General features: G+C 36.8%; 1 protein-coding gene across 2 annotated transcripts in view; it reads left to right on the plus strand.

The window, feature by feature from the left end:
* Dmd (dystrophin) overlaps window positions 1-27,811 on the plus strand; it is a 2,013,932-nt gene that overhangs the window by 1,816,891 nt on the left and 169,230 nt on the right. For both annotated transcript variants that reach the window (XM_013507710.1, XM_005410485.2), the window contains one exon: window positions 1,845-1,905. In XM_013507710.1, coding sequence (XP_013363164.1) covers window positions 1,845-1,905 — 61 coding nt within the window. The remainder of the gene's footprint in view (window positions 1-1,844; window positions 1,906-27,811) is intronic.

Genomic DNA, 27,811 nt, shown 5'->3' on the forward strand with positions numbered 1-27,811 from the left:
CGTAGCGAATAGCAAAGGCAGGGATGGGAGCGGAAGAAGGGAAAGCAAAAGAAATGGAGAAGAAAGGAATAGACAAAGGACAGAGAGAAACTGAAGGTAAAGGGCTACTTCAGAATAGCAGCTAAATGTCTTTTCTCTCCATATTAAGAATTTCTGTCTACCAAAATGAAAAGGCATAATTAGTAGTTTACTACAAATCTATTTCCTATATCATTCAAATGATATATCTCCAAGGTACAAAACAGCACATCCGGTGAAAGGTTGGGTGATTCGATCCATTATTCTATATAAAACAAAGAAGCTGGAGTTTCATTACCCTTAAATTGTCCAGCAGTAGGTGAAGTTAACTTTTATTAGAAGCTGTTCTTTTGTATTATACAGTGTTACCAAGGATGTATTAGCTTTGACGGTTTTCTACATCTCAATGCATTGCAAAGTGAATTTACTATGAAGCTAATTGAGAGGAAAACTTTTCATAGGCAGAAATAATGGTCAGCATTTGCCACGCTTCGAGTCATTAGTAGGATAAAAATTCAGAAAAATATATATACATATAAAATTGCGAGCTGTTAATAATTATGCTTCTTATGTTTCTATCTCAGATGATAGTCCATGTTTTCTAAAACTCTTATGTCTTAAAACTGTATTCAGAAAGATTTTACTGTTGAGAAAATGTTACAGTGCCTTCTAAATTTAATTATTTTGTTTTAAAAAAAGAAAAAACAATCAAAGAGTATATAAAAGGTATTTCTGAAGGTTCAGCTAAAGTAAAAAAAAAAAGTTTTAAACCCTGCTACCTAAGCATTTTTTTAAAAGGTTTAAAAACAAGACACAGTGGTGCTCATCTGTAATCCCAGCTACTCAGGAGGCTGAAGCAAGAGGATCACGGTTCAAAACCAGCTTGCACAATTTAGCAAGACTCCTCCTCACACATGTACTGTGTCCAGGCACATCTTTAAAATTGTAAAGATGATTGATTTGGCCCAAGCATAGTAAAATCATTACAAAGTGAATTCTAAGGATGTGTAGCACAAATACATGCACATGGGCATGCACATACACATACACACACAAGCATAAAGCCACATAAAGTATGTGAAAGTTTGATTACTCTTTGATATCAGATGCCATCCTATCGCTTTCACTTCCATCCTATAAGATCATGCTGGGGGCTGGAGTTATAGCTCAGTGGCACAGGCCTGCCTGGCAAGCACAAGGTCCTGAGTTTAATTCCCAGTACCCCCACCCCAAAAAAGAATAAGATTGTGCTGCTCATTTTGAGACACTGATTAAACATATAGTTGGCAAATGAATTTGGACTCTCTCTCCTTTTTTTTTTCATTTGGATTTTCTTTAAGCCAAGTAAGAAAAACATGCATACCAAGGTGATATGCACAGTACTTGAGCTTCAATAACTTAAAATGTAAATATAAAAAATGTAAATATAACGCAGAGGGATGTTTCTGCTGCTAAACTAATAAAATGTAGTCAATCAAATAGAAAAAAGATATCAAGAAGCAACAACAGGAAGTGTTATAAGAAAAGCACCCAGTGGAGACACATAAGAGAAAACCTGTCAGTCTATTCCTCTGTTTCTTATCTCTTCTATAGGTTTAGCAATAGAAAGCCCCCCAACCCTTTGCATCTATCTTTGTGCCTGAATGAGTTCAATTTCACTTAGATTAGGACAGAAATTTCAGAACAGCAGGTTAATCCATCCTGTCTTCATGGGCAACTGAACAAACAGACCAATATCAGTGTAAAATTGTAATTCTGGAGATTAATGCTGTCTTTCCTGTTTGCGGTGAATTTGACCTCCTTGCCTTTTTCCCCCTCTTTTTCAGCTTCTGTCCAGGGTCCTTGGGAGAGAGCCATCTCACCGAACAAAGTGCCCTACTACATAAAGTAAGTTGCAAGAGTCATATTGTTAAAGGAACATTTATTGTTGCTAAAATGTATATTTTCACAAATGAATCTTTTTTAAAAATACATTATTCTCACCTGAATTACCTATTTCATTCTTCCTCTAGGACGTTTGAATAGTAAATTCATGCTAAAATTAGCATGGCAAATTTGCTAGAGCAACAAAGAATTGCTTTTAAGAAAAAATTCATTAATAAAGCTTATATAATCTGCGAACGTTTGGGGAGGGGAGCATATTTTTTACCATAGGACAAAAATCTCTAGACAACACTGTTGATAGTGGGAGTGAATATTTGCCAGAAAAAATATTTATTTAGGGGCTTTCTGCATTTCTTTTTCAGAGAGATGTGGAAGATTTCTGCAGGTAGATGTACATAAAGTGTTTTAAGTGGATGAATACTTCATGTATCCCAAAGGCAGGCAACAGCAGCCCTGAATTTGTGGAGCTGATGTACTCATTTCTTATATGTAGCATTAAGTATTTGTTGCCTAATCAGAGTGGCACTGTTCGCTAGGACCATTTGTGTCAGTAAGGGAATAGAGTCAAGGGAAAGATGTTCTGTGAAATGTAAATTATGATATATAGGGTTGACGTGGAAGAGAAAGGAGCCAGGCTACTGAGTTGTTATAATACCTTTACAGTCTCACATCAGTTATGCAATTGAGTGTAACTTACATTTAACTTTAAATTGGCTTCCCCAACAGCAATTAGAGTTAGTCAGGCTCAGGAAAATCTTCAATACCAACGGAAGTCTTTGAACTTGCTTGTGCCATGAGTCTAGGTTGACTACAAATACTAAATGCTTTCCTATTTTTTCAGCCTGCCATCTTTTATCGTGTCTGCTTTTACTCTTTTCCTACCCATCAATTCTTCAGAGTTCAATTCTAAAGAAATAATATTAGTCTTAGCTCTTCATTACTACAATTCTCTTCATTGCTACCATTCAGAAATTGGATTTGATGCTTCTATTTTGTTAACTCAGAAGACTGGGGGTGAAGGAACTCTTCCAACTCTTCAAGAAGAGACATGTCTTGTCGGAAATGGTCTGCCCATTGTCTTACCAAATTTTTCCAGATCAGGCCTCTCTTAATTCTTAAAAATTGTCCCTTTAATATGCTTTGATCCTCCTGTTCAATTTTCCCATCTTTTAATTTCCTTATTTTTGTTATAGTTAATTGTTCCATTTTGTGACTCATGTTTTCAATACCCATTTAAATCACATTTTATTAAATAATATGCTGATTTAGACATGCACTGCATTGTTTTACTTCACCATCATTCTCCACATTACTACCTGTTTGGTGCTGAGTCTTACAACTATTCCTAACTCTCCCCAGTTCTACTTTCCTTTTGCCAAATATTCACCTTCTCCCTCATGTTACATCTGATACAAGAGATCTCAGGATTGCTAGAAAGAAGGAGAGATTAATTCAATCCAAACAATAAACAGATGACAAGTTGCCAAAGAACTGTAATTCCCGCCTTCCCAGTGAATTAGTCCCTTGCTTCTCCTTGATGAATCAGAGAGTAGCTTACATACCCTTTCAGTCCAGTGCTCCTTGCACTTGACCATCATAGTGATGGTGTCCATAAAGATGTCAGTTTGTGAGTAAGAAAACTGAAATTCTATTCTTGTCACTGATATTAGTTTGAGCTGATTATGTGGTCTTGGGCAAGTCATTAAGCTATATAAACCTTGGTTTCTCATCTATAAAGTAATGAATTTGACTAGATCGTATCTAGAGTCCTTTTTAGCTCTTAGAACCAATGAATGTGAGTTCTTATTTATTATAAAAAAGTTGGAGCTGAGTTCAGTGTTGCATGTCTGTAATCCCAGCACTCTGGGAGGCTGAGACAGGAGGGGTACAAATTCGAGTCCAGCCTGGGGAACTTAATGAGACCCTATCCCAAAAGTAAAAAGAAAAAAATTAAAAAGGGTTGGGGATTTAGCTCAGTGTGAAGGCCTTGAGTTCAATCCTCAGGGCCAAATATAATAATAATAATAATAATAATAATAATAATAATAATAATAAATAAATGTCTTTCACTCTTTAGCTTCAGAAATGCCCTCTCAATCCACTCCAGTTATCTCTTTCAGGAGCTCAAGCCTTGATGGACAATTTAGGACTATTATTCTTCTTGGCTCAATAGTAAGAGATGTAATACAATAGACAGGAAAAATTAGTAGTAGAGCAGTGGGAAGGGAGACGTTATGTACTTCCAAGTGATCAGTTCCTTGGAATGAGGAATTACTTTATTTCTAAAGAATATCTCTGAACCTGTATGGAGAATAATTCTGTCTACAATTATAATCTACTTTAAATTAAGGATTAGATTACATAATTTTTCAAATACAACTCTAAAATGGTAAGCTATAATATAGGCAGAACACAGATTCATAAAATATAGTTTTTGCTTGTTTGTGAGGTTGGTTTTGGGTTTTGTGTGTGTGGTGCCAGGGATCAAACCCAGGGTCTCAAGCATGCTAACTACCAAGCTACATCCTCAGTGCATAAAACGCACATTGATGTCATTTTTGTTTTATCATTACCCATGACTGTTGTCTAATATAGTCTATTTACTGTAAATTAGTTTGATATGCAGGATTCAGTAGACTTCATGCCCTGGTAAATGCCATTCATAATCTGACATGCCTACTTGGTTCAAAATAACAATAAAAATGAGTTGACAATGACACTGTTTCAGCCCCCATTTCCTTTTTTCTTATCTTCTCTGTCTTGATTTCCATTCAAGAGTTTTTAACCACAGATTCCCAGCTGCAAAGCCAGGTGTCTTCTCTGGCTATCTTTTTTCATGCTTTTTCCTTTTTTCAGTGCTGGGCTAAACTAATCATCTAACAAGAGGTCTCCATACAAATAGCACACTTCGTCGTGGGTTTCTGAGTTGTGCGTTCATCCTTAAGGTTTTAAGTCCTTGACAACATCTTTTGCTTTAGCTTGCACATCAAGCAGTGTTTGAACCTGTATCCTGCTACCAGCTTCTCCTATGATGCTGTGAACTTCAATCTTGGTTCTTCAAACTACATGTTTGTCTAGTTTATTAGTCCATAGCATACATCATTGTTACACTTTTCATATTCCTTCTCCCTTGGGACTCTCTTATTTCTGCCAGCATCTCTTTCAAGTTATTTGATTATAGCTTTCATTGCCACTGAGAAAATAATCACCAACAATGTTCAACCTGTTACAACTGCCTTTTCTGCTCCCTGCCATTTTGTAATTTTTTGGCCTACTGTCAGGTTCATGAAAATTTCAATGTAATAGCCTTTAACCAGCTGCTGCATTCTGTCAGGATTTCTTTCACCTTTTTATGTTGCATACTCCCATATGGGTAAACCAAACAGAGCCAAGAGCTGGGACTCTCTTGCTTTCTTAATGAGTTAGAAAATTATTCTTCTGTGTTCTGGACTGTCATGAGAATTTAAGAATCCCAAAGTTGCATGCAGTATGTTCCAACATAGATGTCATGATAAGACCATAAGAAATATCATAGTGGGTCAGACCAACAGGGCAACCAGCCCAGAAGTCTGTCCCAGATAAAACTCCAATGGTTGTTTTGCCAGTTAACCTAGTAATTTTCATGTTAAGAATTAGAATGCATCCTGATCATTCCTTAGTGATGCACTATAAATCAATTGGCAGTTGGTTTATCCAATGGTGTCTTAAACTTTTTCCATTTGTTACCTCGGCCTTGTCTTGGAAATAAGTTCCATAGTTGTACCAACTCCTATGTAAATCAAGGCATATTTTAATTGCTCTTGAATTTGCATTGTTTAACCTCCAGGAATCGCCCCAATAAAGTGCTTCGGAATCCAGTGAATACATGTATATTTACCTTGAGTTGACTTTAATCACACATGCCCCTACTAATAGCACTTTTCATTTTCATCTTCCTGGTCTGAGAAATTCTAATGTGTTTTAGCCTTTTAGTTGTCCTTGAATGAAAGATAAGCTTTTTCCTTTATCATCTTAGTTGCTTTTCTCTGGATCTTTTCCAGCTCTGTAATATCTTCCTTGGGATAGCATGAGCAGAATGGCCCGAATACTGGTTATTAAATTTGTTAGCATTGTTTCTAGTCCCCACTCACTCATGAAGAAAGCAAATGCTATTCACTGTCTCCCATTGGTGCCGAGATGGAGAAAGCAATTGAGGTCATAACCTGTTCTACATATATTAGTTCTAGCTGAAGGTTGATTTTCCGCTAGTTTTCTGAAATACCAGATGAATTGTTTGACCTTAGATTTTTGCCAGCTGTCTCTTAGGAAGGATTTGATTTTTAGACAAGCTGGTCTTTTTCCTCCTTCAAAGACGCTGTGGTTGCTAAATATTGGGAGGAATTTACTAATGAAACGCAGTAGTAAACCTGCTGACTCAATCAGCAGTAATGTGTTTCATCAGGTTCCTTTCTAAATATCTCTGAAGCCCTTCACAGAAGAATGAAAAATGGGGTTCTGGGGAAATAACTGTTCAGCTTTTTAAATATGCAATGTTCCAAATGCAACTCATGTCCACAGGGATGTCTGTCTCTTCCTGCTGGTTATTTGGGATGTTGTATATAGATTGCTAGAGATGACCTTGGTTTACCCTTCTCCCCACTCAATTCTGGGCATGTTTCTATGCCATTTATTGTTTCTGAGTTGCTCACAAGTTTCTGTTTCTGAGTTGCTCCTCAGTAGGAAGAACTTGGCTAAATTTAACACTTAAAGTCACCATTTCTTACCACCATTGCTATGTCTAACAAAATGGCTGGTTTGTGTTCTGACTCACCTGTCTTCTTATGGTCTACGTTTCCCATAGCTCTGCATGAAATTCTAACCACCAACCCAGGTGTACCTTCTGGGATTGTTGCTGTCCTGTATCTATCCTATTGGTCCACTTCCTGGTGTGAACTCATGGATCTAACAAGTTTTTAGAACTTGTGTTTCCTAGCTCAGGTACAGTAGCATTTGAGTCTTGACACCATCTCCCTCTTACACAATATCACTTCTGCTGCTACTTTCCAGGCAGGTTTTCAGATTTCAGATACCTCTCTTGTTTGGAGGATATTTTGCTCTCATTCTTCTTCCAGTTCTTATTTGTGCCAGGAGTTGCTCTAATTAAAGTTTTGGCTATTTTTTCCTTTACATTATCGATTGCTATTTCAGTACCTAAACGTATATACAGAGGAAGCAGCAGTTAGCTATGTCTTACTAATAGCAATCAACATGCTAAATAGCTCTGTGTTGACTGCTTTGTAGTGGATATAACTTCTGACAATGAGATGGGCTTCTATTAGAAGGAGCACTGGATTAGGGTATTTGACTTGGAAAATGGTTCCCCATTTCCCACTCCTGTCTGTCTATTCTGAGAATGATACCAGTATTCTGACTTTTAGTTTGAAAATTCGTTGCATTTTGGCATAGCTTTTCATATAATATGAACATATTGTGTAATGTATCATTCTGCACTGCTTTTGGTAAGATTCTTTTCATGTACATTTGCCTTCAAAATATACCTTTCAGCAGCTGACAAAATGAAATAGTGGGAATTTTAAGTAGACCAGACATCAGAAGACTTGAAATCTAGTTCGAGCTTCTTTACTAACTAGCTATCTGACCAATCATGAATCACAACTCTGGGCCTCAGTTTCTCCTTCTGTCATGAAAGGAGGCTGAGCCATGTAATAAGTCATGTCCAGTCCTGACATGTTCTGATATTATGAATGTTGACTTTGAAATAGAAATTGTTTGTGACAGTTTTCTAGAGGAGTGAAAATGAATCTTCGTATCGCCCTTGAGGATTCTCAGTGCACCATCAATCTTATCAGGAGGAAGCGGACAAATAATATTAAACCTTTTACTTAACCATTTAGCACCATTGATGATATGAAGTGGATATAACAATCATCTGTCTAATTTGTGCTGTCAGTCTTTACGGATGCTGGTGAATATTTCTGGGTAATTAAATTTTTGAAATTGCTGCCAAAAGCCTGGTGCTCTGACTTTTCAAAAGGCTTCAGTACACAAAGATAACCCAGAGGTCACTCTCTTCTGCTGTGCTTTCTCCTCCACAGTATGATGGCTCCAAAGGTCACATTAGCTGAGTTTCATTAACTGCCATGCAGGAATAGTCAGTAATCCTTAACTGATGATATAATCATGAAAACAACTCAGGATAAGACATTAATGGAAAGAGAATGAATGAGATGCCAAAGTGGTACACAGATTATTGATTCTAGCCTTTAGTTTTGCAGATCTTGCTGGGAGATGTAGATACTGGTATCTTCTGTGTCTCATAGGATCATAAAAAACCATACATCCTAGGGCTAGAGTGTAGAGTGCTTGCCTAGCATGTGGGAAGATCTAGGTTCCATCCCCAGCATGAAAGAAGAAAGAAAGAAAGAAAGAAAGAAAGAAAGAAAGAAAGAAAGAAAGAAAGAAAGAAAGACTACATTCTTTTTTGTAGTTTGATGAGCTAGTTTATATAACCTTGAGTGAAATAACACATTACATGAGGATAGGTGTTTTATCTTTTGCTAGCAGACTGCCTCACAGACAGCATGTGTTCCATAAATATTTGAGAGAATGAATGAATAAATGAACATATACCAGTAATTTTATGTCCTTTTCAGTTACATGACTCCTCTCCTTTTACCCTCAAAAGATCTTTTCATGTTTGTGTCTTTTGTTTTGTTTTATTTGCACTGCTGGGAATCAAATCAGGTCCTTGCACATGCTAGACAAATGCTGAACCACTGAGCTACACCCACCCAGCCCCTGTGTGTCAATTTAGATTTAGTACTGGAATGCATCTTTCATATCCTCTAGACATCAACTTTACTGTTAGAAAGCATACCAAGTCTTTGATAAAGTTTCTTGTGTCTCATGTGATTTGGTGCCTCGGAGACAGCCCTTAGCATGCATATCCAAACAGTACATACCAAATCCTGAGATCTGAGGTGTATAAGGCCCTAAATTTGAGCCCTAGAAGCACCAAAAACCAAAGTTCAAGATGCTCTTCTGTCTTTATGTAGCAATATCATTTGGGGTATAACTCATCCCATCTGGGACTGAGTTTTTTCCTATTAATAACAAAGAGGTAAAACCCGGTGATATTTCTATAGAACTAGGGTCTTTTCTTATTCCTAAGTATTATTCATAAGGCTTCTTCTATTTTTCCAATGCTCAATACAGTTTTAAATTGATCACCCACTGTGTCTCATGGAACAGTGCGTATAATATCAACTTTGGGGGCTGTGCACTGGTACTCCCTGAGTCTTAACAGACTACCATAAATGATAAATTTTTATCTTACCAGAAAATGTAACATTCTGTATGTTATATGTGGTGCTTAAATTTGGAGACATATATATGGCAGCTAAAATATAATGTGTGAAGGCAAAAAGAAAAACTCTTCTATAATACACATGGTATAACGCAGATGTACCCTATCTCATTCATGGTACTTCTAAGAATTTGAGTCCACACAAGAAATATTCAAGTCTATTCCCACAAAAAAAGAGACACAAATTATTTCAGCTATTGCTTTGTTTTCTTTTTCTAACCTTGTTAAACACACTTTTTCTGACATAACAATAGGGTAGAGAAAAACATTGCTGGTAGCATAAAAACATCTGCACTTGAAATTCCGCTCTACCATATTCCAACTTTGTTACTTGAACAATTTACTAAAGCTGATGCCTATTCTACTTTGTGGCACATGAGGAATGATGTTAAGGGAATGTTAATTGGCATTCCTTCTCGCCTCTAAAACAAATTGAGTCTAATTGACCTCTGCCAGATACAAAGTGTTGGATATTAGGAAAACACTCAGAGTAATATATCCAGTGTGATGGGCATGTAAGTTGTTTCCAAGATTTAGCTATTATAAACTGTGCTGCTATAAACAAAAATGCTCATATATTGATATGGTATGATGTTTTTAATTTTTCTGGGAAGATACCCAGAAGGGGAATAACTGGGTCGAATGGGACCTCTAATCCTAGTTTTCTGAGGAATAGCCACACTGATTTCCACAGTGGTTGCATCAGGCTATACTCCTACTAACAGTGGAAAAGGATTCCTTTTTCCCCACAGCCCCACTAACATTTGTTATTTGTTGATTTTTTGATGATAGCTATTCTTTCTGGAGTGAGATAGAATCTCAGTGTTGTTTTAATTTGCATCTCTCAAATGACCAGTGATGTTGAACATTTTTTCATATATTTATTTGCCCTTTGTATTTCTTCCTCTGAGAAGTGTGTATTCATCTCAGATGCTCATTTTTGGTTTCGGTCTTTAAATTTGGGGGGTCTGATTTTTTCAATTCTTTATATATTCTAGACATGAGTCCTTTGTCTGAGGCAAAATTGGTGAAGATTTTTTCCCACTCTATGGGTTGTGTTTTCATTCTGTTGATGATTTCTTTTGCTGTGGAAAAGCATTTTAATCGGATGAAATCCCAGTTACTGATTTTTTTATTATTTCCCATGTGATTGGGGTTTTCTTCATGAAATCTTTGCCTACACCTACGTCTTCAAGACTTCTGTCTATTCTCTCTTCCAACAGATTTAGTGTTTCTGTTTTAATATTTAGATCTTTGGTCCATTTCAGTTTTAGTTTGGTACATGGTGATAGACACGCATCTAGTTTTAGTTTTTGGCATGTGGAAAGCACAGTTTTTCCAGCACCATTTATTAAAGAGGCTATCTTTCTTCCAGTAAATGTGTTTGGCCCCTTTGTCAAAGATAACGTGGCTAAGTATGTTTGGAGTTGTTTCTGCATCTTCTATTCTGTCCCATTGATTCTCAAATCTGGCTTTTTGTTTTGTTTTGGTTTTTGGGTTTTTTTTGCCAGTACCATGGAATGGATAAAAAAGAGGTGTTTTTTTTTTTTAATACAATGGAGTACTACTCTGCCATAAAAAGGATAAACGAGACATTTCTAGATAAAAATGGATGTGCTCTTAAGTGAAATAAATTGGACATTCATGTGCAAACATTGCATTGTCTCACTGGTGTGAGAAACTGAAAGAGTAAATAATGGCCAAAATGTACAATAGACATTGTGAAATAAGAAGAAATTGTTCAAAAAGAAAGAGGAGCTAGAGAGGGGGAAGGGGGAAGAGAAGAAAGGGAGAAAAACATAAAAGAAGATAAAATGGAAACAAAACTTTGTAAATAGGGAAGGAGGGGTTGAAGGAAGGGGAGGAGATTGGGGGAAAAAAAGAAGAATCAAAACATATCATATACAGGTGCAAATTCCTTATGATGAGTATGATTGTTATGTATATCTAAATTACTGTACTAATAAGCTTAATTATTTAAAAAAAGAAATGCATCCAGTAGGAGTTACATTTTTGGAATATGTTGTAGGACCCAAATATATCCCTGATCAAACTACCTTATTTTCATTTGTAAAAGTTCCCACACAATTTAGGGTATGTGCAACTTCCCCAAGATTCCTGAGCTCCTTCGGAGCTTCTCTAATCTCTTCTTATCCTGTCCCCCTGGGAAGGAGCATCCTGTTCCCAGCACAAAGGTCAGCAGCAGGCCAGACAACATTTTAAAATAACTTAATAACCCTGAACTGCCTCTCCCCTTCTGATAATTTCCTTACAGCGTTAGGCCTTTGAACACTGACCTGGTTGTAGAAAATGTCCCTTTCTCAGCAGGAAAACTTGAAATCCTATTCACTCTACCCCTTCATCATTTCAGGAGATAGGGCGGGTGAGTCAGGGGTAGAGAGAGGGAGCGAAATCCTTCATTTGGGAAGGATGTTAACATGTTAACACATTCTAGTTCTCTCTCTCTCCATCTCCCCATGTGTATGTCTCTTCTTCAAAAAAAGGTACTGTAAATACATTGTATAAATCCATGTTGTCACTTCACGAAAAACTTTAAAATCCTTGTACAAGATAGAAAGAGGAAAACTCTCTGCCTTTCTCAGCAGTCTGAAAAGCTCTTAAGGACAGGCCCTACATGAGGCTTAGCCCACTGGCAGCATTCAGCAAATGATCACATCTTCTGTGATATCATTAACTCCTGGGTGAATGAAACCGAGAAGCTTCTGTGCCCATCCTAAAATGTTCAATTGTTTGTTTGGTTTTTCTTTCCTGACGCATCCGCATCCATCTTGGTCCCCAAAGCCATTTCGTGCCAGAGTCAGTGCAAAGAGTCATTTTTAACTTGTTTCTTTGTTGTTTTAGAGAGAATTTTTGTTGTCATTTTCTTTCCTTCTGCTTTGGTAACTTTTTCTTGGTCTGGAGCTTTCTGTAAAGGGATTTTCTCATAGTTAAAATCCATATAATCTCCTAGACAGAAAGCAAAGCAAGCCAGGCATGGTGGCGCATGCCTGTGATCCCAGAGCTCTGGGAGGAGCAAGGAGCGGGATTGTAACTTCAAGCCCAGCCCGGGCAATTTAGCAACTTAGCAAGACCTTGCCTTGAAATAAAAAGTAAAAACATGCTGGAGACATAGCTTGGGACAGAGGACTTGGGTTCAACCCCCAGTACCACAAACAAGCAAAAGAAACAAAAGGAAAAAAAAAAAAAAAAAGAAACAAAAGGAATCTGTAATTTGTATGAGTCCAGTAAGAAATCCAAATTTGACACTTATGCAGTATGCATTTGTTTAATTTAAAAATGTTCCTTGTGATGAGAGAAAGGAAAGCAAAGCTCTGTGAGTGGGCCCATTTATTTTCTCTTTATATGTTGTCTCCAATTCTAGAAAATTACTCTAGGGAAAATTCAGGATCAGAACTAAGAGAGATATATAACACTTATATATCTCTATTTGAAATTATATAAGTAATATTTTTTAACTGTTACTTTAGAACATATATAGCGAGAGCAAGGTCCTCCATCATGGCCTTGCTGGCACCCTCAGTCACCTTTCTAGTTTAACTCCTGAAATATGTTCTTAATTTTTTCCCCATTTAAGCTATAAACTCCTTGGCAGTACTTGCGCCGTGTGAATCTTTGCATCATCCTTTGTACTTATTATATAATCTTACATGCATATGATAATGAATACTTGGTAGTTGGTTTTCCTTTCTATGATTAAGCACTATAAACTGATTTTAACAGGTATTCTTATGAAGAAATGGATAATAATGTTTTAGAAAAGTTCCACATAATATTTTTATTCTAGATAATCCCTCTGGGGTTGCAGATGATTGAATTATATTATTTTAGAAGCAATTTTGATGATTGACTTATTTCTTTTTCATATTTCAGTTGGTGCTTGGTGAGGTTGGTTATGTGGTTGGACTAACCTGTAAACCGAATCTTTGAAAGACACTCCTTTAGAGAATTTTTTTCTTTTTTTTTTTTTTTTGGTACTGGGAATCAAACTCAGGACCTTGCACTTTCCAGGCAGGTGCTATGCAGCTGAGTTTTCTTCTCAGCCCTGAAGAAATATTTTTAAGTGAAGGCATTTCTTTCATAACTCTTATTGCCAAAACTGTCACAAGACTACCTTAGGAAAACATCTTTAAATCCTCTTTCTATCAAAACTCACAGGCTGGTTACAGAGGGCAAGATTATTCAGTAAATACACATGAGCCTATGTCTTAAGCATTAAAAGATTTGAAGCAAGTTGGAGTGAGGTAGGTGGCATAGTGTAGGAGATATGGAGACAGAGCCATAATGATATCCATTAGGATATAAAGGACTACAAGTTTGATACTTAGTTAATTTAGTTATTCTCTACCCATTCTTGCCTGTCTCTGTTAATTGGAGATATCATTATCAAGCATATAGAAAAGTGATTAATTGTGAAATACCTAATAGTGATTAAAAATAGCTAATTTTGGCCAGATGTGGTTGTGTGTGCCTATAATCCCAGAACTCTGAGAGGCTGAGGCAGGAACATCACAAGTTCGAGCACAGTCTGGGCAAGTTAGTGACTTAGCAAGATCCTCTTGCAAAATAAAAAAAATAACAAAAAACGGGTGGAGATATATCTCAGTGGAAAGGCCTTGGGTTCAATTCCTAGTACCCCAAAAAGAAAAGGTAAGGTGTTTTTTTTCAAGTACAGCTGTAACAGTCATCTCATGACTGCCTTTTAAATGGACTTTTTTTATCAAGGACTTTAGAGCTGTTTATCTAATTCATATTGCATATACTCTTAGTATCCACGTCATTTCTTTTTACTGTACACACCGCAGAATAGCAAAAGGCATCCTTACATTGCTTCAGTCTCATTCATCATCAACAAAATTGGCAATTATATTCTGAGGCCTTGGATATATTGCTTGAAATGATGTTTAAGCCGAAAGGGAACAGCTTCGTGTTGAGTAGAAGTTTCATCTTTCTATACTGCCTGGTAGATCCAAAGCGTACTAATCTTGTTTTCACTTGGGAACTGGAAAAAATTAATGTGGAAGGATGGAGAAAACATGTCCAAACTACAAAGTCATTTTTCCTGAGACTTTATCTAACTGTAACTGCAACTATATCAGAGGGCTCAGATATGGAACATTTCTTTAAAATTAAAACCTAAAAATCCTGATGTCTAATACAACAGATAAAAATAGCTACCTCTGAAAGATCTAGGATGAGCAGAGGAATACTGAATAATATAATCTGACAGTTTAGGCCATACCCTTACAGTAGTTATGGTGGCCTGAAAAATATAGAATTAATTCAGTAAAACATCAGAAAAAACCAATATAAACATGAAATATTTTAAATTAAAACACTGAATAAGAATAGGGAAAAAAGTCCCTCAGCAAATCAATATTGCTTGGGGAATCATGAATCCCAGATCAGCAATATTTTTATCCAAATACCTTCTAGTTCTGTAGTGAACTAACACATTTATCACCAAGTTTTATACAGAACAGAGTGAAAAAAGAGTACTTAAGGTTGTTGGATATACTTCTCAAAGTTAGTAACTTTAGTCAGAGTTTCACGCTTGACTATACCAACATCTACAGAATTTATTCATTGTACATTGTGAATTTAGAATTCTTTTTCTTTGGTAGCCCTTGCCTAAATATATATACTATAAAATGAAAAATTAAAGAAATGGTAGTGTAATTACAAAGATTATTAAACAATAGTTGTGGCTGACTATAGTGAACACATTATTGCTGTTGCATAGAGTAATAATGTGCCTTAAAATATCTGTGGGAAATTTAATATGAGATATAAAACACCAGAGTCACGCAGGGATGAAATAAAAACCAATGGTAAATTAAATTTAGGCAGAAGAGTCCAAAAAGTATAAATTCTGTGGATGTAATAAAATAATATGTATGCCCTTACATAATTTTATTAGTCTCTGAACTTCATTACTCCGTGAAGTGTTGGGGGGTGATACTAAAAGGAAAAACAGCATTTCTTCTGCTTATAAGCCAGTGAGAACCTATGTAAACAATGCCTAAGGGTTATACATTGTAAAGGTGTAATTCAACCCAGTTTTTTAATCTTTGAAAGCTAATTCCATACAATTGGGCAATGTCTAATTCTTTAACTTGAGTGTTATAGTAAATGTATATTTCCAAGTTTCATGTGTTCTTTTCAGAGAAGACAATGTTTTAAATGTCTAAATGCTGGGAGCTTCTGATTGTCTTTGAAGTTCAAGTATACACAACCCTAAATGATAAGAACATTTTGGCAGATGTTCTGTATTATTTTTTTAATGTTCATAGTATAAAGTAATACTTACTACCAAACATTACTACTAATCTTATTATAAATTAGTGAAATATACCTGGTTTGTAAATAAGGCTGTTCAAGTTCAGCCCTGAGTACTTGTTTCGCAATCCCAAAGAGGAAAACCTTTGAAATGCAAATATTGACCTTTCTCAAAGCCCCAGGTGAAGTTTGATGAAGACGTTTTGTTTATATTTTGATTTATGCTGGTGCATTGATATATACAGTAGAGCCAGAGAGTAGACTAGATCGACAAGACATTATTGGCTGCTGTGTGGAGAACACACTTGGAGCATGCCCGATTGGCGCGTGACAATAGCTGGAGCCAGAGTGGAGACAGGGAAACCCAGCCAGGAGTATGGCAAGCACTGGTGGTGAATTAGATCTAGATAATGGTAGCAGTGAGCTCATGAGAAATGGTTGAACACAGGGATGTACTTTGGAAACAATCCATTGGTCTTGATTCATTGGAAGGCAAGAATGAGGAAGAGAAGGTGCTCTAGATGTCTTCTTTGTTTTGTCCGTGACAAGCAAGGCACCTGACGAAGATCAAGTCTGGTAAGGAAAATCCTTTTAGTAATGAACAATGCAGGAACTCATAGTCCCTGTTCTCATAGTGGGGAAAATAGATAGGAAACAAATACAGCCTGGGCCTAAGATGAGCCAGAGAGACAAGCAGTTGCTATAACTGCTCTAGAGAACAAACCATGGCTTGTTTTTGTAAAGAATAAAACCGATTATTCCAAACGTTTAATTTGCTTCTAGCAGAATGGGAATAACCTTCAAAAAGGAATTAAGCATATGAAATGTACTAAATGTAACTAGTTTCCAGAAATACACAAACCAAATGCATAATGAAGGGCTGGGGTATAGCTCAGCAGTGGAGCACTCTCTTGGCATGAACAAGGCCCTGGGCTAAATCACCAGCCCCAACAAAATAAAACACAATGAGATGTCTCTTTACATATATCGTGAAGACTACTATAAGAATAAAAGTGTGGAGAATAAGTGTTGATGAGGGTATGGAGAAATTAGAGCCTTTGAACATTCCTGCTAGGAATGTAATATGGTGCACCCACTGTGAGCAACAGTATAGTGGCTCTTCACAAAGCTAAATAGAATTGTCGTATAATCCATCAATTTCACTTGGAGCTCTACTCAAAAGAATTGAAAGCATGAACTCAAACAGACTCTTATACACTAATCATAGCATCATTGTTCACATCAGCCAAAACATAGAGGTAACTCTACTGTCCATCAAGAGATGAATAGGTAAACAAAATGTGATATATATATATATGAATATTATTTAGCCTTAAAAATTAGTACAATTCTAAGATATGCTATAATGTTCATGAACCTTGATGACATTTTGCTAAGTGAAATAAGCCAGACACAAAAGGACAAATACTGTTTGATTCCACTCACATGAAGAACCTGGAATGTCAAGTTGATAGAAATAGAAAACAGCTTACTGGTTACCTAGGGTTAGGGTTGAGAGGAAACGAAGGAGTTACAGTGTAATAGGTACAAGCTTCTGTTTGGGATGACCAAACATTCTGGAGATGTATAGTAGTAATGGTTACATGATACAGTAAGTGTACTTAATTCCACTGAATTGTACACTTAAAATAATTAAAATGAGTCAGAGTGGTGACACATGTTTATAATCCCAGCAATCTAGGAAGCTAGGGTAGGTGGATAGCAAATTTCAGCCCAATTTGGAAAACTTGGCACCCTGCCAAAATCCTGTCTCAAAATTTCATAAAAAGACCTGGGGATTTAGTTCAGTGAAAAGACCCTCAGTTCAATCCCAAGTACCGTAATACCAGCAACAACAGAAAGGTTACACGATGTATTTTATCACACTAAAGAAGTCCTCAAGATAAAGTCCTAAGTTAATCTTAGTCCTCAAGATAAGTCATAAATTTTCATATAATTTAAATTAAAGAGCTAAAATATTTATCTCTTTATTTCAGTTTTATGTTAAAGATGTACTTATGACTATGAAAATATACAGCATGTACAGAGTTTTTTCTTAGGCATCCAAGAATTTTCCCCATGCTTTTGAAATCTGTTGATTTACTTTCTTGAATTGGCCTGTAATATGAGAGTACAATACCATTTCAGAGATTAATTACTGTATTTGTGAACTGTTCTCAAATGCTAAAATGAAAGTACAAAGCTATAAAATGCATTATTATTCATTAAAGAGACATAGTTTACAAGGGTGTCTCTGATTATTGTTGAAGTGTAAATGGCCAATTTCACCCATAATTAGCCAATTTAGTATGAAGTTATTTTTTACTTGGTATATTTTACTTAACCTCAGCTGCATTTGTAAAAACAGAAACTGCTTCTTGTTAATGCCTTCAAAATTTCTCTCAAATGCTGAAATGCTTTTTAATTCCAGTGCACTTAAACGGTTGGATTCTGCTTGCCTAAGAGAAGCGTCAAGTAGTTACCTAGAGATATGCTCTTAACTAATTAGTTGATTCATTATTTCATTCATTCCCTAAATATTTACTGTAATATGTACCCCAGATACTGTGCTAGAGGACATATCTGATGAGTCCAAAGTAGGTATACTCACAGTAGATAATGGTATTGACTTAAAGATAGATAAGTATTACAGACATATAAAAAGGGGAAGGTCATTCAAGATGATTTAGCAGAAGGGAACTTGTCAGTACAAGGGACTAAAGTGGTAGTGTGCCTGGTACTGGAAGAGGGGAGGAGAATACCCCAAAAATTCTCTGGGTGATGTAAATGATAAGGGTGGCACTCCATTGATACACATACTTCAAGGTTATTGATGAAAGCTAGGTGACAAGTGATAGTGCTTGGTCCAAGATGATAGTAGGAGGGAGATGGTAGAAAGATAATTCCGAGGTAAAATTGGTAGGGCTTGATGGTAGATAACATAGCAAGGAAAGTGCAAAGAGAAAAGAAAAGAAAAAAAACACATATCAAGGGGTCACACCATGATTTCCGGGCAATGGACAACTGGTGATTCTTAGCACTGAGACAGGGGACACTGAAAATAAAAGACATTCGGAGTAGTAATTTGATAATGGATGTTTGAATTTCAGGTGATTTGTGATATCCAAGAAACACTGACAGGTAAGGTGTGTGTAGGGTCCAGAAGAGAGAGGTAGGTGGGTCTGGCTTAGAGTTATTAATTCAGATACTATTTTTATCTAACCAGTAACTGAAACTTGGGTGTTAGGAGGACAATTTTAAAAGTTCTTTGCCCTTTCTTTCCCTGGTATTGGAGATTGAACCCAGGACCTTCACACTGAGTCATATCTCCAGGCCTTTTTTAATTTTTATTTTGAGACAGGCCCTCCTTAAGGCATTAAGTTGCTCAGGCTGGGCTTGAGGTTGCGATTCTCCTGCCTCTGCCTCCAGAGTGCTGGAATTATGGGTGTGTGCTATCATGTCTGGTGTTCTTTGCTTTTCATGTATAGAAATGTATTTTAAAAATGGGCAGGAGATTTAGCTCAGCAGCAATGTACTTGCCTAACATGCACAAGCCCTGTTCAAATGCCCTGCACTGCAAAAAAATGAAAATAAACAAAAAATGAATTTTAAAAAACTATTTTTTAATTTAAATGAAATGGCTGGAAAGATATACATCAAAATTATCACAATGGTTATGGTATAGGGGAGTGGGCATCATAGAGGCTTTAAACTTCACCAGTGTTTATTTTATATTTAAAAACTTTGAGCTAAGGTTAAAATGCTAACTGTTACCAATTCTGGTCAGTGGGACAAAGCATATCTTTCTCTTTTTTGTTTTGCTTTGTGAGATAGAGTCTCATTATGTAGTTCACACTGGCCTTGAACTCACTATGAAGCCTGGTTGGTCTCAAACTCATGGTAATGCTCCTGCCTCAGCCTTCTGAATATTGAGATTATAGGCGTGCACCACCACGCCTGGTTTATATTTGTTATTTTATAGTCTGGATCATTTTTAAGCTATATATCTCTTAATCTAAAACATTTAAAAATACATCATTATAAACAACTGGATGGTCACTAGTCCATTAAATACTTCACAGTACCTTGGTTGCTTATCAAGAGTCTTTGAGTAAAATTTGTGACTCGTATTTCTTTTTATTTGATCAGCATAACTGCATCAAACTGTTAAACTAAAAAGTAGCTGTTGTCTGGAACCCAATGGAATACTGAAAAAGGTTACATTTATATTAAAATTGCATTGTTTCCCTCCTTTTTCTCTGACTTTCAGTTTGTATAGTTTGTATTGCCCTTTCAAGTTCACTGACTCTTCTCTCTGTTGAATCTATATAGAAACCCATTTATAGCATTCTTCAGTATTGTTACTGTGATTTTGATTTCTAGCATTTCCATTTGATTCAGTTACAATTTCCGGCTCTATGCTGAAATTACTGATCTGTTCTTGTATGTTGTCTTCATTTTCCATTAGATCCTTTACCATATTCATTATGGCTATTTAAAATTTCCTGTCTGATCCCTCAGAAGACAGTGACATATCTGAGCCTGAGTCTAATGATTTTTTTTTCTCTTTTCACTGTGAATTTTTTGTCTTTACGCGCACTTTGAATTTTATGGAGGGTGGTACAGGTCAGACATTTTGTATACAGTAGGATATATCGAGGTAAATTGGACATTAGGGTAGTAACTTGTCTTAATCTGGCTAAGAGTCAGGCTGTCTGACGTTGTTTATTTCTATGGGTGCCAAAGATGTTAAATCCCTCCAGTAGCATGAGGTGACTCCATGAGGCTTGTTAGCATGGTGACTGTGTGAGGCAGGGACACCCGCTAATCTTCAGATTAGTACACACTGGGCCTGTGCTTGCGGGTGTGGCCTTCACAATTGCCTCTTCCTCCAGTGGTAGAGCATCCCCAGCTCCCAACTTCCTTCCCCAAAGTTGTGCTAGGTACCCACCAAAAGTGTCAGTCTGTGGCCTCAAAGCCTTCCCCTCAGCAGGCCAATGTTTTTGATGGTGGGAGGAGATGCCTCTCTTTTAAAATCTACATGAGATCAGAGTCTGGGTGGAGTTCGCTTCTCCTGGCTGAAAGGGTGTTTCACCAGTGCTCTCAAGTCATACCCTTCCCACTCCAGATTAAACTTTCCATTCCTGAAGAGATCAGAGTGTTCGCAGGTTCGCAATAGCTGGCTCCTAAGAGCCTCTGTAACCAGCACCACAGAGGGAGAGGGAAGCTTCCTCCAGATTCTCTCCATCCTCCCTGTGAGAGCCTGGTGTTGCTCCTGGAGGAAAAGGGTAGCACCCAGGAACTTCTCACTCTCAGGATAGCTCTCACATCCATCCAACAATTTCATTTCCCTACCAGCTTCAATAGCTTCTTGTGGCTTTGCCCTAGGGATCTAAATGCTTTAGCCCTGTGTCTCAGTGAAGGGACCTATCTCTCTGCTAGAGTGATGAAAACTCATTAATTTATCTGTTCAAGTTTTTTCTTGCTGTATGGACGGGGCCTACCTCTATACAGCTCTCTATCCTCAAGCTGAAACTGGACATCTGTGCAATACGTTTTAAAAAATTAATGTTTGTAAGTTTTCCGCCTCATAACAAAAGTAATAAATGTTCACTGTGGAAAACATAGAAAAAGATAAAGGAAAAAATGTAAGCCCCCATAACCACCCATGCAACTGCTGTGGGCATGTTGGTAATACCTTCCACTATTTCTTTGATCTCCTCATAAAATATAGAAGATATTGTTTATATAACTTTGTGTCCTTTTGTTGAACAGTGTAGATTTAAAGCTAAATACAAAGGTACCCTAACTTCTTTCTTTACTCTTTAGAAGGCAGATGTCACCTGTCTTCCCAAAGACAGAAATACAGCTAGAAATACTCCTAGCTTAATATCAGGTAGACAAATAAGGCCACCGCAAATTCGGCTTTCACCTTGATAACACAGGTAATTTGATAGTTCTACAGACCCTGTTATATTGCTTGAGTCAAGACCTGAAATATGATAGGATTTTTCAAGGATTGCTCTAGAGACTGCGTAGAGCATTGGTGTCGTCCCCCTTCATCACATCTTGCCAAAGCCCACAGATTTGAAACTTCTATAGGAAGATTTGTCTGATATTGAAAAATGTGTGCTGCTCCTTCCTCATCCAGTAGAAATACTACCGGTTTTGGCTAGCTGTACTAATGACATGAAACAATTTCACTGACTAAGGGATGACCTAGGATGAGATTTCAGAGCATCAAAAATAAAATCATCTAAGGCAATCTTTGCAGCAGACCATGTATAAACAAATTTAAATGTGAAGCATAGCCCTCCCAATTCATCTTTAGATTGTGCCACAATATTTGTGCAGGCGAAAAAAATCTTTATTTTAAAGTGAGCCATAGGAAACCCATGAATAGAACTTATTTTTGTTTCTTCTTGTCTATTTCCAGTTGTTTTAAATGTTCTTATGTGGGGGATGGGGATTTAGCTCAGCGGCAAAGCGCCTGCCTGGCAAGCGCAAGGTCGTGAGTTCGGTTCCCGGTACCGGAGAAAAACCAAAAATAAATAAATAAATAAATAAATAAATAAATAAATGTTCTTATGTGGACACCTAAATCCACATATATCCAGTATCAACATATTTGCCAAATGCAGTACTTTTTCTTTAGATAGTTCTTTCCCAAATATGTAAACAGCTTACCTGCATCACCCCCTCCAACTTATTTTTACAAAGCACAAGTAGTTGATTCTCTTCAATTCTCATTCAATTAAAAATATCTGACCCTTGGTTTTAACTTCTGTTTGGCTCTTCACAGTTCATTTTTGTGCATACTGCTAGAAAGATGTTCTTTTTTCCTTTATCCTTTAAATTTAAAAGGGAATTTTTAATTCCTTTTAAGTCAAAATACAACTGTTCTATTCTAAAGCTGCCTTTAAAAATATAGAACCAATTCCTCATCCGTAGTAATTAATTGTGACAGTCTAGGCTCAGTAACAATTCACAAACCTGTACTTTGTGCATCAGCATTCCTTATTATTCTAATTAAAGTGGAACATGGTGCCCTCGCTAATCATTAATGGGTTTTCATTTTGTAAATGACATTTGCAGAAGTTTAAAGCAGCGAGTTCATGTGAAGTCCACAGGCAACAGTGTTTGAAATTAGCATCACCATAGCAACAGTCTTCCACCATTAGCATTCAGGGCAACAGGAGGTGTTTTGTTGTTTTGTTTTCCAAAAAGTGGAGGGGGGATGTCTTCAAAGGCAATTCCTACTGAAACTCCAAAGATATTTATGTTTCTTGTGTGGCCATGTGCTCTACTAGAGATCTAAGTCTATACAGAATTGTTTTAATTGCAGGGTAGATCGTCTCATTTCCAGATTTGTGTTTTGCCTAGTATACTAGCTAAATTTTATGATCTTCTTCCAGCTATACACGTCTGACCTGCTGAGCAGCATTTACTCATTGCCAACCCGCTGCTCACCGCTAAGATCTCCTACATAGATCGAGAGAGTCTGTATTCATGAAAATATTTGGTTCAATTGCAAGCGTTAAATGCACTATGATTGTCTTCATTTAATTCATGGGAAATTAGATTTATGCTGTTAGATCCTCTAGTGAACTCATTTAGGAAAAAATAGAACCGTGCTGTAGATATAGGTCAGTGATTATTCTCATTCATCTTTAGACGGAATTAAAAAGTGAGTCAAGTTGAGACTAGTGTTATCTTAGCTGAGTTTCAAGAATTGATATCACCACTGTGTGCGTGTGTGTTATTTGAGAAACTTTAATGGTGACATCTAACATTTTATTTTTGTCAGTACTAAAATGAATAAAAAGAGCACCATATTGACCTACCAGCTGCTGGTAAATCACACCAGTAGTAGGTAATTACAAAATTCAAATGAAGTTTCATTTTCAGTTATTATACAAAAATGTCCTAGCCCAAACCTAGAAGTTCCCAGCCTGGATGTAGACTGGTATGCATATGCCTCTTGCTTTTGAAAATGTATCATGGTTATATACATATAAGGACTAGAAGTTGTACACTCGGATGGTCAAAGGCAAGCCTGTGCTACCCCACAGTAACAAAACAAAATGGAGCAAAGGACAGGACTTTCCATTAGGGATGCATCTATGCTATTATCAGTTCTATCTCACAACAATAGAGTCTCTAGATCACTTGAGCCACTTATCCACTGGGCTGTAACTCAGTATTTTTGTGACATTGAAAGGCAGTAACAGGGGCTGGGGATTTAGCTCAGCGGCAAAAGCGCCTGCCTGGCAAGCGCAAGGTCGTGAGTTCGGTTCCCGGTACCGGAGAAAAACCAAAAAAAAAAAAAAAAAAAAAAAAAAAGAAAGGCAGTAACTCCTTCTGGGACTGTAGGACCATAGAACTTAAATGAATGCTTGCGGGGGCTGGGGATGTAGCTCAGCAGCAAAAGCACCTGCCTGGCAAGCGCCAGGTCGTGAGTTCGGTTCCCGGTACCAGAGAAAAACCAAAAAAAAAAAAAAAATGAATGCTTGCATACGTGTGCGTCTCCCTCTTTTCCGATGTTATACCCAATCTATGCCTAATCCACAGCTGGTCACCAAATGGTAACCAGAACAGAATTTTTACTGTAAATTTTCCATCTGCTGGAGCTGTGTCAAGAAACAATACCAGCCAACCAGGAATCTGTATCCGTAAAATGCACACTGTCTAGTGGGAAGTTGATGAGAAAGGAGTGTAAAAAAGAAGAATTTCTAGCATAAACATAACAAGGATTCATTAATACATATCAGCAATTTAAAAATTAAGCCAGATTGAACCAGGTATGACGCCACATGCCTGTAATGCCAACATTCTGGGAGGCCAACGCAGGAGTAATTGCCCACATGGGTAATTTAGCAAGTTAGACCCTGTCTCAAAATAAAAAAAAAAATTTAAAAGACTGGAGCTGTAACTCAGTGGGAAGGCCTGTGGTTCAATCTTTAGTACCACAAGAAATAGTAATGTAAGCAAAGAAGAAAGTAAATATATGAGTCTAATAAATGATTGAATAAAAATGAGGATTAATAGGTATTTTGCATGCAGAAGAATCTCAAATAATTTATATAGCTACTTTGCCCTCAAGGAGTTGGAAATTAACTCTTCACCCCCTAATGTGGACTTCATATAGCAACTTCCTTCCCAAGGAAACCAGGAAAACAGGAAGAATTTTTCCGTGCTGAAGCCTAACTAACAATAAGCATCTCAGCTAAATGATCAATGTTAACATAATGGTAAGCCATGTTAATAGTATGAACATGTGATGTGATGTATTAAAAATGGTATTTCACCTCTGTGTGCTTTCTTCCAAAACCTATAACTCCAGTCTCATCATTAGAAAAACATCAGACGAGTCTTAATTATGAAACAGTCTAAAAAATGCCTGGAAAGTACTTTTCAAAACTGTCTAGGTCACCAAAAGCAAGATCGAGAAATTTTTGCCAAGAGTAGCCTAAGGAGACATGACTGCTAAATATAATATAGTATCCTGGATGGGAGTCTGGAACAGAAAGAAGACATTAGGGAAATACTCAGAAGATATGAATAAAAATGAATTTTATTTAGTAATTATATAATTATTGGTTTATTTATTTTAATAAATGTACAGTGCTATAAGACATTAATGACAGGAGAAATGGGTTAAAGGGTTTATGAACTCTGAATTATTGTCACAATTTTCTGTAAATATACAACTATTCTAGATAATAAAGTTTATGTTTAAAAAAATGTTAGAAATATGCACAAGGTCAGGATAACTCAAAGTCATTAGGCAGAGATCCATGGCTTACTGTTGTGTAAACCACGTCTGACCTTGTAGAACTGGTGCCTGCTATCTTTTTCTCTTACCTAATGGAAAGACTTCTAAGTTAGCTTTCTATGCCAACAGACCTTGAAGGCCAAAACCTCAATAGAATCTCAGTGGAAAAGACCCCTCAAGCATTTTATTTTTCTTCTCGTTATTCAGGTGTTCACTCTTTTAAGTTTAAAGATTTTTACTGCAGATACGGAAGAAGCCACACAAAGAAGGTACCTTGGCATTCTCTAGTTTTCACTTGTCCCGCCACTCTGGGGATGATGGTTTTCAGATTACATCTCTACTTCTTGCTGTTTTTCTTCAACCCCAGCCCCTCTTTTTTTAGACAGTAGTGAACATCAGACAAAGATGAGTTTACTGCTGTGTAAGGAATATAGAGTATGAACTGCTACAGGTTTACCACATTCCAATGAAGTGTATACTTGTAGATTTAATTTTCCAGGGCTTTTTTCCACTTTTCTATGGATCACTTTCCCTGCTGAACTATTAACACTTATGAGTGGCCATGTTTAACATACATACAGTTGTATCTAGGGCAGGAGTTTAAGTACAGACTTTAGAAAAGATTAACTTTCTTAAGAGAGGATCACTCTATAAATGCCAAAGCATGTGTTGTGACATAGAAAATCAAATGAATTAAGAACAGCTAGTAGCTTAGAAAGAGCCACTTCCCCTCTAGTACTCCAAAGTTCGATCCAGTTTAGAACTGTGCCACTCCAGATGTAGAGAATGAGACCTAAATGATAACTAAGAACTCGGGAATCTGGTGACATTAAGAAACTTGTACAATCACATGAGAAGTAAGAATAGTTCTGGTTTGGCACTGGGAATTTTATGAATAAAATTCATACAAGCAGTGATTGTACTTATGAGCCCTGTTATTTGTTCTCACTTGTCCAACAGTAGTACTCGCACTTAGCTCAGAGTAGGTTTTTTTAACAGTAAGGCCCACTTGTCTGCCTTTAGATAAAGTATAAAAAGATGCCTATAAAATAACTCTGTCCTAAAAATCAGTTTCTTGACCCACTGTAAAGGGAGCAGTAAACAGTATTTTCTCAGGAGAATCCTTCAGTATACTACAGGTTCCCATAAAAATCTTTGTCACAAAATTGTCTTTACTGAAGTCATCATCCAGTGGATTAAAAAATAGGTTGCCATTAGCTTTTGGAAAATGGAAAAATTGAGGCCTTCTCAATGACCATTTCAGTAGCTTTTCAAAACCACGGGCCCTCAAGCTATTAGTCTCTTTTTTAGATGTCGTACTTATGGATAGTTACAGACTTTATGGAGTATGGTTTAAAGAACTATTCAATTGTAGCAGCAATCATTCAGTTTATTCCCATGGCAGGGCTAAACTACAAATGATTCCATATCAACAAAATTCTGTTCTCTTCGATGCAGGAAGGAGATCTCCCTTCATTTTATGGATAATCCATGTTCAATGTTTAATACCTCAGGAAGATTTTCTTAACGCTTTCTCCTAATCTTAAATCCCTAGTCTATCCTCAGATGTACATTGAAGAGTTAGTTAGCAAGTGTTTTAATGTTTCCTATTATACAAAAATCACTATTTGCATTGTTTCTCCCATGCTTCTCTATGCTTATCAAGCTTTAAGGAATACAAATAACTGTATTACATCATTAGAATTAAATTCCTCAGGGCTGGGGATTTAGCTCAGCAGCACAGCGCCTGCCTGGGAAGCGCAAGGTAGTGAGTTCAATTCCTGGCACTGGAAAAAAAAAAAACAAAAAAAATTAAATTCCTCTCATAAATTTATTTTCAAAAATCAAAATTGAGAGAATCATATTTCTTTGCTCATATATAGATCTTAACATATTTTAGTACTTTTCTTCCTAAATATGGTGGCCAGAAAAATCAGAATCAATTTCATATATCACCAATAAACAATACCCACTCCTACACTCTGAAAGCGTATTGAAGCCTACATGGTCACTTACAAACACAGATGAATACCCAATTCTGAGTATTGTACTCACTGCAGAAACACATGACTTCTGGACACTTTAAGAGAATAACCTAGATCAATATCTTTCAATCAACACTACCTCATTCAGTATAGGGTTTTTACATTTAAGTTCCAGTTAAGGCAATAGATTCATAAATGAGAAACTTCTTGCCTTTCTTCAGTGGTCAGTTCTGTCATTATCATTCAAGTGACTGAGTCTGTTCCTCCAAGGACTTTTACCCTAGGAGTGAAGCCTTGTTCTCTAACTTATCTCTGAAAGGACACCTCTACAATGGGTCATTGGTGTGGTATCTACAATTAGCTAATTAAATTATCCATTTACTCAAGCATGAAGAAAGAAAATTGTGAAATGGAAGAGGAGGAACACATCTTAGAGATAAGCCAACCAAAACTCTTCATATTACACATTAAAAAAATGGAGGTCCA

Source organism: Chinchilla lanigera, unplaced genomic scaffold (genome assembly GCF_000276665.1).
Source record: "Chinchilla lanigera isolate Chin_1 unplaced genomic scaffold, ChiLan1.0 scaffold00134, whole genome shotgun sequence".
NCBI lineage: Eukaryota > Metazoa > Chordata > Mammalia > Rodentia > Chinchillidae > Chinchilla > Chinchilla lanigera.